General features: G+C 36.7%; 1 protein-coding gene across 5 annotated transcripts in view; it reads left to right on the forward strand.

Moving 5' to 3' along the window:
* Window positions 1-12402, forward strand: part of RAD54B (RAD54 homolog B) — a 158710-nt gene that overhangs the window by 97356 nt on the left and 48952 nt on the right. For 4 of the 5 annotated variants that reach the window (XM_007488118.3, XM_056823313.1, XM_007488116.2 and 1 more), the window contains one exon: window positions 5322-5516. The exons of the other annotated variant lie outside the window; for it this stretch is intronic. In XM_007488118.3, coding sequence (XP_007488180.2) covers window positions 5322-5516 — 195 coding nt within the window. The remainder of the gene's footprint in view (window positions 1-5321; window positions 5517-12402) is intronic. 5 annotated transcript variants of the gene reach the window in all.

Here is a 12402-nt window from a genome sequence, read left to right on the forward strand (position 1 = left end):
TTCCAACTTAGGGAATATGCACTCACATTCATTCATCATTTATTCAGGAAACATTTATCAAATATCTGCTAATCACAATTATTACACAAGACACTAGAAATACAAAATTGAAAAGCAGCAATTTCTGTTTGCAGGTAACTAATCTTGAAACATAAATACAAATAAGTATGGACCAAGGCATACTAATATATGTGTAAAGTAGAGATGTAAAGTCCTAAATTTGAGGATGAAGATAATCATTTGCATGCATATATATATGTATAAGTATATATATATATATATATATGTATATATATATAAAGATTTGTACTTATATTTATATATATTTGGAAATGAATAGGTAGAAGAGGGGCTGTTCAGGGCATCTGAAAAACTGGGCAACATTTTCATTGAACCCATTGAAGACAGATAGATGGATGAATGGGTAGATTGATAAATATAAAGAGATAAGGCTATAACTATACTAAGTCTTCCTAGCTTAAATAGAAAAAATATGCATATATATGTACATCTGTAACTATATATATGTATTGTATAAGAGAGAAGTGCTAAAATGAATGAGAAGACTGGATTTTGCAAAACTGTCTCATGAAAAAAAATGAGATAGAACTCTGCTGCCATCGGAGGATGGGAATGGAATATTCCAGCTAAGAAAAGGAAGAGAACAGTTAGAGGCTGCTGGCTTTTTTCTCTTTGACTTGAAGAGGGAAGGAGCAAAATCCTCATTTAGCCTACTCAGTTACAATCTATAAATCCCTTGTTGAGCAGGAAAGGATACAGACAATTTATCTGTGTTACAGTAGTGGGATAGAGACTTTTCCCTTTGGGGAAGACAATAGCCTATCCTTCAGAAGACTCATTTCAAAACTATATTTCTGAGACAAGATATACCATCATCTTGAATCTACAAAGACATTAAGATAGGCTGAGACTTAGTCTCCAGACTTATGCCTCAAAACCTATAAGAGGGAGATAAGTCAGGGACTTCCTGTTTCTTCTCTCCTCATTTATATTCTAACCTGTTATCCAATAAATAGCTATTTTTATTTTACTGAAGACCCAGCCATCTTAAATGTACTAGAAGGGAGATTACAAATGCATCAACTAAAGAGGAAAGAAACTGAAGGGGATTTTCTCTTACCTTTCATCTCTATTCAGTTCTGACTCCATTGTTCAAACAGCTCTGCCTGGGGGGAAGGAAGAATTGGTGTTACTCTTTATCTGTTCCCTCTTTCTCAAGTATCTGTCAAAACTTTGGTTCCTTTTGATTCCTCACTAGTACAGTTTATGTATATATACATGTATATGCATATATATATAATGTATAACTATAGATAGATAAATAATAAATAATTTTACACTCATATACAAACAAAAAAGTGTGTATATGGATTAATTCAGTGAACTTCCCATCCAGGTACATGCTATAGTCTGGGCTTTAGGGTTTTATTTCCATCCATTTGTTTTCTCCTGTATGGATTGTTAGATCTCTTGAATTGAATGTATTTCCCTTAGGAAGAAGCTTTTGTACCATTTTGGGGCTTAATTGAATCAAGCACAGTGTCACTCAAAAATAGGGTTATCTGGAGAATCTGATCATTAGGGAACTTGTGGTGAAGTGGAAACTGTGCTAGATCTGAATTTGATACCCAATGTTGTCATTTATTATAAGAGCAACCTTTACAAGTTGCCTAACTTCTTTGAGTCTCAGTTTCTTCATTTCAAAATATGTTGGGGTAGGGGGAGGATGGACTAGATGATTTCTGAGTTTAGATCTTTTAGCTCTCAATCTAAGACATGATTGATCTATAGGAAATCCTTCTTTTATTTGGACTGTGTCCAAGATTTCCTCCTTGATAGACTTAAACATCTTCCATGAGATATACATCCCTCTTAATGCTTTGTTTCATACTGATAATCATAGGATTATTGAACCGAGTTATCTCTGTTGTTGTTTGACTCCAGCTCTTGCATGACTATTACTTTATATAGATAGGGGAGAGCCTTTTAAGGCTACATATCCTTTTTTGAATCAAGTTCTTAAAAATAGATAAACTATATTATTGTATTTGCTGAGCCTTTTGGCTATTTGTATGACTGGAGATGTTGGTCAATTGTAGAAAAATAATGATGAGGGGGGTAGTTAGAAAGCTCAGTGGATAGAAAACCAGGCTCAGAGACAGGAAATCCTGGTTTTAGATCTTGCTTCAGACACTATCTGGGTGACCCCTAGGCAAGTCACTTAGCCTCCATTTAGCTCTTCCCGCCTATCTGCATTGGAACCCATACTTAGTATTGATTCTAAGACAGAAGGTAAATATTTAAAAAAAAAGATATAGGAAGGAAGAAAAAAATGACAAACAGAATAGTTTCAGAAAAACTTGCAAAGACTTACAGGAATTAATGCTAAATAAAATGAGCAGAACCAGAAGAACATTGTTTATTAAATGCCTATATGCCAGGCACATATTTTTTCTTCTGCCTTGGAATTGATATTTAGTTTTGATTTTAAGACAGAAGGAAGGTTTTAAAATACAATAACAAAAAGCAAATTATCTTGTTTGATCATCAGCACAATTTTATGAAGTTGTTGCTATTATTATCCTCATTTTACATTTGAGAAAACTGAGGTAGACAGGGGTTATATGCCTAGAGTAATTAGCTAGTAACTAAGAACCTGAGATCTAATCTGAACTCAAATTATTTCTGAATTGTGGGTCCAGCTTTACCTTCTATGCCAAAGTTCTATTTGATTAATTTTTTTATTTCTGTGTCATGTGCTCTTGTCTTCTCAAATGGTCCAGAGGAATAGTTTAGTTAATTCTTAGCCATCAAGCAAGAATATTTTAATATAAAATGAACTGCTTCCTTGTTGAAGTTGAGTGGTGATGAGATTTAATGGAAAAGGCACAGGACTGAAGAAAGTCTGACTCATTCAGTCACTTTACATTGGTAATTATAACCTCTTGGCTTCAGTTTCCCCATTTGTAGATGGGAATGTTAATACTTTAATTTCATGGTTTATAGGATTATTGTGTATAAGAAATGTAACCTATAAGGCACTATGTCAGAGAGATGTTTTCTTGGTGTTTTATACCTCTGTTCTATTAATAAAGGTAGGAGATATTTCCCTCTCAAATAGTATTGCTTTTTTTGCTTTTCTTTGGGTAATTCTGGTTTTTAATCCACTCTGCTATCTGCTTCCGTTTTATGGATCTAATTCACCATGTTCTCTTGGTTCTGCTCATTTCACTCTGCATCAATTCCTGGAGGTTCTTCCATTTCACATAGAAATCCTTTAGTTCTTTATTCATTTTTGGGCTTCTCTTGTATCTCATGTTTGGACTTACATTTTTTTGTTTGTTTGTTTGTTTAGGTCTGGCTTATTCCTTGGGAATGTTTGGAAATATATTATTGAATGTTTATTTTTCCTCCTGAAAGAATATACTCAGTTTTACTGGATAGGTAACTCTGCGTTGTAAACCTAGGACTTTTGCCTTCCTGAATATCATATTCCATGTCTTTTAATCATTTAATATAGAAACTGCTAGGTCCTATGTGAATTTGATTGTAGCTCCATGGTATTTGAATGGTTTCTTTATGACTGCTTGAAGTATTTTTTCCTTAGCTTGGTGGTTCTTGAATTTAGCTATTATATTCTTGGAAGCTGTCATTTGAGAATTTCTTTCAGAAGGTAATTTGTGAATTCTTTTAATTTCAATTTTCTTGTTCAAAGATCTCTAGGCTGGTTTCTTTGATAATTTCTTATAATATGATAGCCAAGGTTTTTTCTTGATCAAGGGTTTCAGGTAGTCCAATAATCCTCAAATTGTCTCTTCTAGATCTATTTTCTTGGTCAATTGTTTTTTCAGTAAGATATTTCATGTTTTCCTCTATTTTTTCATTCCTTTGATTCTGCTTTATTGTTTCTTGATTTCTCATGAAATCATTAGTTTCTAAATGGTCATTTTTTATTTTTTAGGCCTGATTTTCCTCTGTCAGTTTTTGGTTTTCTTTTTTCAATTGGCCCATTTCTTCTTGCATTACTTTCATTTCTTCTTGCATACCTTTCCTTTCTCCTTGCATCACTTTCATTTTTCTATCCTAGTTTTCTTCTGCCTCTCTTAATTGATTTTTGAAGTCTGTTTTAAGTTATTCCAGAATGTGTGTCCAATCCATATTTTTCTTTTTGACTTTGGGTGTATTTCCTTTACTTTCACAGTCACTTTCTGTGTTTATACCTTGATCTTTGTCTACATAAAAATTCTTTAGAGTTAAGTGCTTTTTTTGTTGTTTGCTAATTTTTCCTATCTAATTATAGGTAGGCTTGGGGTGGAAGGAATGATGTCATTGTCTGAGGATTGAGAGTTCTGAGAGCCCCCCCCTCCCCCCCCCCCCCATCCCCTTCTGATTCAGTTGACCTTTGAGATGCTGATAGCTTAAAGACTTTCCTCAGGCTTAGGTGTAAGCTTTTGATGTCTGATCTTGATCTTCATCAGGTCAGGGGCTGGTCAAATTCTAGCCTGAGGCTTAGTCTCAAATTTTTGGTTTCACTGAGTACTTGATCCAGTCAGTCACACCCTTGATTGACCTGTCTTGGAGCTCCACCCTGAGCTTTAGGCAAAAAGATCACTACTTAATATTTAGTACTAATTAAGTCCTTGTCCCAAGACCAGACTAGAATTCCTGGTCTGGGACTCCAAACTTCTCCACAGGTTTGAAATTTCAAGGGGTATTGGTTGGCTTTTGCTCAGACAGTGTCTTAGGGACAGTTGGCTCAGGCATAGGTTTCCAAACCTCAGTCAGCAGATGTGGGGGTGGGGTGGGGGCGGGCTGTGTGTGGCTCACTCTTGACTTGATCTTCCCTCTTTGCTATAGCTTCTTGCTGGGTCTGCTCTCTTCTCACTCCAGTGTCCCAGATGTTCATTGCCTACCTTTTGGATTTTTCTTTTCTTGAAAGTTGTTTTACTCTGTCTTCTTGTTGGTTCTTTCACTTCTGTATTTGTTTTGTGGTGATATTTCAATCTTAGTCTGAGAGGATTCTCTTGGTGGCACAGAGCTGCTAAAGATTATTCCATCATCTTGACTCCACCCCCAGAACTTGCTCTGATTCTTAATACCATTCCAAGCGTAATCCTAAAATATACGGTATTTCACCATGCACATATTGCCAGTTTTGTTTTTCATACCCAATATCCCTCAACACATTATTTACTTTAAAACTTTATGGCTTCATTTTTGTTGTTATATAAATCATTCTGTTTAGATATTAACCTGTTGTCTTTGGTACCATTCACCTTTTGGCATTTTTGTGATTCCAGCATTTGTGGCAGCAACAGAAATATCTGAGTCCAAGGGAAAAGAAGCTGGACCTGGCCACTCGACAAAATATTTCAGTGTTTTTTGGCGTAAACTTTCAAAGAAGAAGCACAAAAAGTGGGAAGGTGATGCTATTCTTATTGTGAGCGGAAGGTCATTCACCCTGAAGGACTTAGAAGGCAGAGTCATTGGAAGAGGTAATCATGTCCTTTGGGGAGATGTTGGGAATGTGACTTGTAGTTAGTGTACATTCCTGCCAAGATGAAAGACTGTTATTGATTTTAATGCTGCTACCAGGCACTAGTTAGATGGTTTAGAATTTATTCTTTCACACTCTGTTGGAGATGGCAGGAAACTGCTGAACTTCACTTTAAGCAGGTTCTTCTTGGTCTGAGGTTTATACCCCAGCAAAGTCCTGTGCTCTCCTTTGCACAGAAGTAACATAACATGTATTTAAGTGTCCTTGGAGCTCCTTTATTTTCTGTAGTATACACCAAAAATATAGACCCCACAAGGATGTATGTTCCATGGCTAGTTGTTCTTGCTGAGGGTGTATTGTGGCTTCTCTTTCTATTCTTTATCACCCATGTATTATTGAGATCTTTCTCAGGAAGACATATATGCACGTGTGTAATGTAAAACATCAAGGCATCTTAAGTGGCATAGTTTCTAGCCTTATGAGACCGTAGCAAGTCACTTAACTTCTGCCTGCTTCAGTTTCCCCAATTGCAAAATAGAGATCATAATGGCACATACTTTGTACGGTTGTTGTGAGGATCCAATGAATTAATATTTGTAAAATGCATAGCATAGTACTTGGCTGAGGATTGGTGCTTAAATGCTTACTTCCCTTCCACCATATTTCCAGGGGAATGCTGGAACTAGCTCATAATGGCTCAAGAGAGTAAATAATTAATTTTTTAATGTGAGCATTTGCAGTTTGGAAAAAAGGCAAATCTACAGTTTAAGGCTTAATTTATTATATCATTAATTGTCTAGACTTAAGAAAGTGATGGAGAAAATGTTAATAATGCAATTTAAACTTAAAAGTGTATGATGCATTTTTTAAACTAGCAACCTTTGGATATATCTAACCAGATCATTGTAGAAACAGTGAGACAAAGCACAAAACATTCATGTCAGGGCAGTATACATTAATACTTCTGTTTTTATTACTTCATAGTTGGGGGCGCCTTGCTTCTGTAGTATTTATCATCATCCCTGTATTTCAGGATCTTAATATATTTTTGGTCTCATAATTGGTTGAGGAAATCTAAAGGGACATCTAGCCTGTGGTTAACCTGCTTATGTGGACTTTTCAGGGCTCTTTATCTTATATGTTAAGGTGAAAATCACCTTTAAAGGTTGTTATAATATTAATTTATGGTCGTCAAGGAATTTACTTATGAAATTCCTAAAATGAAATACTCAAGTCAGAACGGAGTTTATGGTGGTTTAATCACAATGGCAGTAAGAAAAAGGGAGAGGGAGAGAAGGAGAGAGGAGAAAAGGGGAAAAGGTTAACTCAACCTTCTAGCTGAGCCAGAGGGAGTTTAGGCCCAAAGGGCCAAGGTAGAGAAGAAAATCAGTCCTTGACTCACGTGACCAATCTGAAGGGAAGCTGTCTGTGGGCCTCCTCCCTGCTCAAGCTCCTAGCACGAACTGCTGCCTCTCTCTGTCCACTGGAAGTGAGCGAATTCCAGAGGCTGTTCCCTACCTAACTTCCTGTGCCTCACAAGTGCCAATGGTGGCTCAAGCTTGCCTTAGGACAGCCCAGGTGGGCAGTCATTTTTTGCACATGTCTGTTGAGGGCCATATTCTCAAATAATTAAGTCTTGAGTTTTGCTGCAGCCCTTCCTAATCTCTACCCGAGTAGGGTGGAGATTGCAGTTTCCAAGACCTGACTCTGTTACTTCAAGTATCTCCGTTGTCATTGATCAGGAAATAGCTAAATCCCATCCTCCAAAGAATGGTCTGAATAGAGTGGAGTAGTTTTGAAATTCACAATCCCCCTGAGGCCCGAGGAAGACTAGTCTCTCCAATGGGCCTTGTAAACATACCAGCTATGAAATTACAATAGTTAGAGATAAGGGAAAAATAGGAGAGATTGAGAGAGAGAGACAGCAAAACCAATGTTTTGCTGGGCACATTGACAAAAGCCAATTAGGGGGCAGTCCCCTTTGGCAGAAGAGTGTACATTCAAAATAAATTCAATCAACCTTCAGTTCAATCAACCACACCCCAAAGTTCATTCTTCTTCTTGATGTAATGTAGGTTTTTTGGCATCTTTCTGCAACAGTTCATTCTCTGGATTTAGGAGTTAGAAAGCTTTCTGAAGATCTATCTCAAACAAAATTTAAATCTTGAATTTTATGAAAATACAATCCCCCCTGAAGTAAGTGTTGAAAAAACACTGAGTCCAGCTGAGGATGCAAGATTTAGTTGTGAGGGGGTGTGAGTTAATTCAAAAGGAAAACAAAAACAAAAACAAAAACAAAAACAAAAGAAAAAAGGAAAAAATTAAGGGAAAAAATATAAACCCTTTATATATATACATATATTTATGTTAAAGAAGAATTCAAAATTAGTATCAAAATATCAAAAATCTATGTATACAAACTTTTGAGAAAGCAAGAATAAATTTTTTTCACGGGCCCCTGTATTAGGGTCCAGTTAAATAATTTCTAATCCCACAAGACGCGGCTTTTTTCATAATGTAGGTGAGATTGCCTAGGCCTCTCTCTGGCCTAGACACGTGCTTTCTTATTTGTATATTCTTAAGTTCTTAATCTTCAATAAACCTCCTAAAATATAATACTCCTTGCAGAGAGAAACTAATTTCTACCTGCCTCAGCTTACCCAAAATTTTAATTTTTACATATATTCATATATAGCTCTGCAGAAGAGACCCCTTATATAGTCTTTTAAATAGTCTGATTCTTAGGGGAGTTGGCTAGCACAGTGTATTGAGAGAACACCAGGCCTGGAGTTAGGAGAAGTTGGGTTCCAATTTGTCATAAAATATTTCTTAGCTGTGTGACCCTGGACAAGTTGTTTAAACCCATTTGCCTTGTGCTTACTGCTCTTCAGCCTTAGAATAGATACTTGATATTGATTCCAAGACAGAAGGCAAGGGTTAAAAAAAAAAGTATAGGTCTTCTAAAAAGTTCAGAGAAATGAGAAGCAAAAAGGTCACAATATATCCTACTTAGTAATATTAAAATATTTTGAACTTTCCTTAAGGTTTCATATGTAGGGGTATATTTCTTACAATAATATCACACATGATCAAAATACATAACTGACTTCATCAGTATCTTATTTGGTCTTAATTTTTGTCCTGTATCTCCAACACTCAGTCTGAGACTGATTGTTAAGAAAAAGGCATCCACCTTTGAGTGGGAATGACAACTTCCACTCAAGATAATTGAATGTAGGTAGCCTACAACTCTTACCTTTTCAGGCAGTAGAATGACACAGTTTACTCAGCTGCCTTTAATTCACATTTAGCACATGGCTTTATACTTTTGTCTCACTTAGTCACTGATTTCAGATATCTCTTTGTATTTTTTTGACTGCTAGGCTCTTCTTGTAGGGTAGTAGTAGGAAATAGGGCTGGAATGATAGATTGTTTCCATATTATATTATATTTTATATTTGTAAATCAGATTGAAGATTTTATCAGATTTTTAGACAAATTATTGAAAGGGTTGATAAACAGGATGATAAAATAGTAACTTTGAATGAGAGAGATTGATTGGACATTGATGTGTGTAGCATGGATTGTATAGTGTGGAGAAACTAATTAGGGGAAGCTATTGCAAATGGATTAGGCAAGAGGGACATGAAAAGGTGGTGACAATGGTGAGAATAGAAAGGAAGAAATGGGATGGACATTAGAGTCATTGAATTTATTGGACATGAGGACTGAATATGCAGGTTAAGAAAAAGAAATAAAATATCTTTAAAGTATCAAGAACAACTGACTGAGAGAAGTGATGTTAACAAAAATAGTAAACTAAGGAGGAGTTAGTTTTAGAAGGAGAATAATAGGTGTAACTTTAGATGTGTGGAGCTTCAACTGTCAGCTAGACATTCAGAGTGAAGTGTATATTAGTTGATAATTGTAAATGTGGTACTGTATCTCAGAGAGGAATATTTACTTAGAAATAGAGATTCATGAGTCATCTACATGGAGATGACAACAGTTGTCATGGAATTAGATTAAGTCACTCAGTTAAGAGAGAGAAGAAAAGAGATGAATATAGAATATTGGGTTAATGTCTCCACTTTGCATTAGTCATCAGAAGTCAGTATAATTTAAAGAGAAGACTAGGTGTAAAGTGAGAAAGTAATGTTATTCTCAAATATGCTAGCAATATTAATATTTCCAAAATGTATTTTCCTAGGACCCCAGAAAGAGTTAGTAAAGCTGGCTTCTTCAAGACAGCATCCCTTGCAGGATAGGATTGCCCTATCCCATTAAGAATACATTGGCTTCACCAGGAAAACATTATACACAGAGACTGATACATTGTGGTACAATCGAAGGTGATGGACTTCTCCATTAGTATCAATGCAATTTCCCTGAACAATCTGCAGGGATCTAAAAAAAAATACTACCCACAAGCAGAGGATAAACTGTGGGAGTAAAAACACCGCTGAAAAGCAACTGCTCGACCACAGGGTTGGAGGAGATAAGACTGAGGAGAGACTCTAAATGAACACTATAATGCAAACTCCAACAACAGGGAAATGGGTTCGAGTCAAGAACACATGTGATAACCAGTGGAATCATGCGTCGGCTATGGGAGAGGGAAAGGCGGGGGGGGGGGGGGGGGGGGGGGGGGGAGGGGAGGAAAAGAAAACGATCTTTGTTTCCAGTGAATAATGTATGAAAACGACCAAATAAAATAATATTAAAATTAAAAAAAAAAAAAAAGAATACATTGGCTTCTTCATTACCTTTGACCTTAGTGAGACAGAAACAACTTATGTCTTTTCTATATTATATGAGGTATTTTTGGTGTTTTGGGATGTCTTTTGAGTTTGTACTTTAAAAATGTTCAAATCTGGAGTCTAGTGGTATAGGAATAAGTTTTATGAGCTGGAGGCTATTCTAATAGCCTCCTCCATGTTCTATAAACCCCTTCCCAGTTTCTTTCACAAGTAAACTTTGGCTATTTTAATTTGCATCCTTAGCTATCTCACCTCTTACTGATCCTGCCTGTACAATTTGCATTTGTAGGGTACCTGCCCAAGAGACCAGGTGGATTAGAAACTCTGGAAAGCACTCCCAATCAGCCCTGTACCTGAAATGTTTCTGAGTTTGTATGGAGATTAAAGCCTGATTCTGACCCTTGAACATTTGCTAAAAAAGGTTAATTTGGAGGATGCCTCCTTCACAATGTGACAGGGGTGGGAGGGGTGTGAATGTGTCAGAATGATGTCATTTAGCCTGAAGGTTGTATTTTCTGGTAAATAAGGATTGTTTCTGTAAGCTGAGGCTTTTTGCTTTTGGAACTTTTTATTTTGGGGCTGTGCTTTTTCTTCCTTTCTCTCTCTCAATTGTAGTAAGCAAAGGAAGATTGCAAAAGGACTTTGCAAAATGAATTGCATTTGATTGGCAGGGACATGTGACAGAATCACATGGGAGCCTGGGTCAAGATTCTAAGGTCCCAACTGAAAAAAACAAAAAACAAAATGGCTCCTAGAGGAAGCTTTTGGAGATAGAGGAGATTTCCATCTTTCTACAAGGTTTCTGGCCCTTTGTAAGAAACCAGCTTTAGTGGAGAAAAAACTGTTTTTACTGGCTGATGGCAGCTGGACAGAAGACTAAAGAAGAATCACTTCTCAGCTGGATCTACTTTGGACATTTCTTCTGGGATCTTGGCTCATTTACTGGACTCTGTTTTGTGAGGTTTGGGGGATACTTAACTTATTTAGCCTAGATAAGTTAGCCATTAGGATATTATTATTATTATTGTTATTATTTTAAACCCTTACCTTCTGTCTTGTAGTCAATACTGTGTATTGGTTCCAAGGCAGAAGAGTGGTAAGGGCTAGGCAATGGGGGTCAAGTGACTTGCCCAGGGTCACAGCTGGGAAGTGTCTGAGGCCAGATTTGAACCCAGGACCTCCAGTCTCTAGACCTGGCTCTCAATCCACCGAGCTATCTAGCTCCCGTGCCCCCCCACCCCACCCCCCACGACCCCCATTAGGATATTATTAAGGGAATTTAGGTTTGGGAATTAGATTAAGTACTTCCTTCTCCCTTGTTGCCCTCCTTCCTCTTCCTTCCCCATGAATAAACCTAAAATATCTATATTGTTTTTCCTTTTGTCTTTCCCCACTTACAATCCTACCATAACACAATAAAGTGTTTCATTTAAAATGGCTTCCTGATTTCTTGAATAGTGGATCTTCTTGAAGAGTAGTAGGTTTTCAAGGTCCCTTAAATTTCCACTCCACAAGTGTGTCAGAAAAATAGTAGGATGGTAGGACAGCCAGGAGAGTGTAATGTTATAGAATCTAAAGGAGGAAAGTGTTTCAAGAAAGAGTAACTCATTAAGTGTGTCATATTTAGCAGGAAGATAACGTAAAATGAAAACAGAGAAGTCCATTGGTAATTAGAAGGTACTAGTGACTTTGAAAAGAGAAATTTTCAGATAAGTGTCTAATCAGAAGGGGGTAGATGTGTAACTAGGTTGAAAGGATATGAAGGCAACAGAAATAGTTTTGTTTCATTCGTGGCCAAACTTTTTTAAAGAGCAGAGAGGGAGTTTGATAGCATGAGGGAAAGTTTTTTGGTGCTTAATGAACATGTTTATAATAAGGAGAAAATAATTCATTAGAGAGATCGATGATGTAAGAAGAAGAAGAGCATAATTAATGAAATGGGAGTCCTAGAAGAGTTAGGAGACAATGGGATCAAGAGTTAGAGAGTTTTGACCTTTGCAGGGAGGAGGGAGACCTCATTCTTAAGGACAAGGAATGAAGGCACAGAGGTAGGGTGAAATCAGGAAATTTGGAGATGGAGAAGGGGCAATATGAGGGAGACCATTGTCTATTTTCTCAGTAAAG

Source organism: Monodelphis domestica, chromosome 3 (genome assembly GCF_027887165.1).
Source record: "Monodelphis domestica isolate mMonDom1 chromosome 3, mMonDom1.pri, whole genome shotgun sequence".
NCBI classification, from domain to species: Eukaryota; Metazoa; Chordata; class Mammalia; order Didelphimorphia; family Didelphidae; genus Monodelphis; species Monodelphis domestica.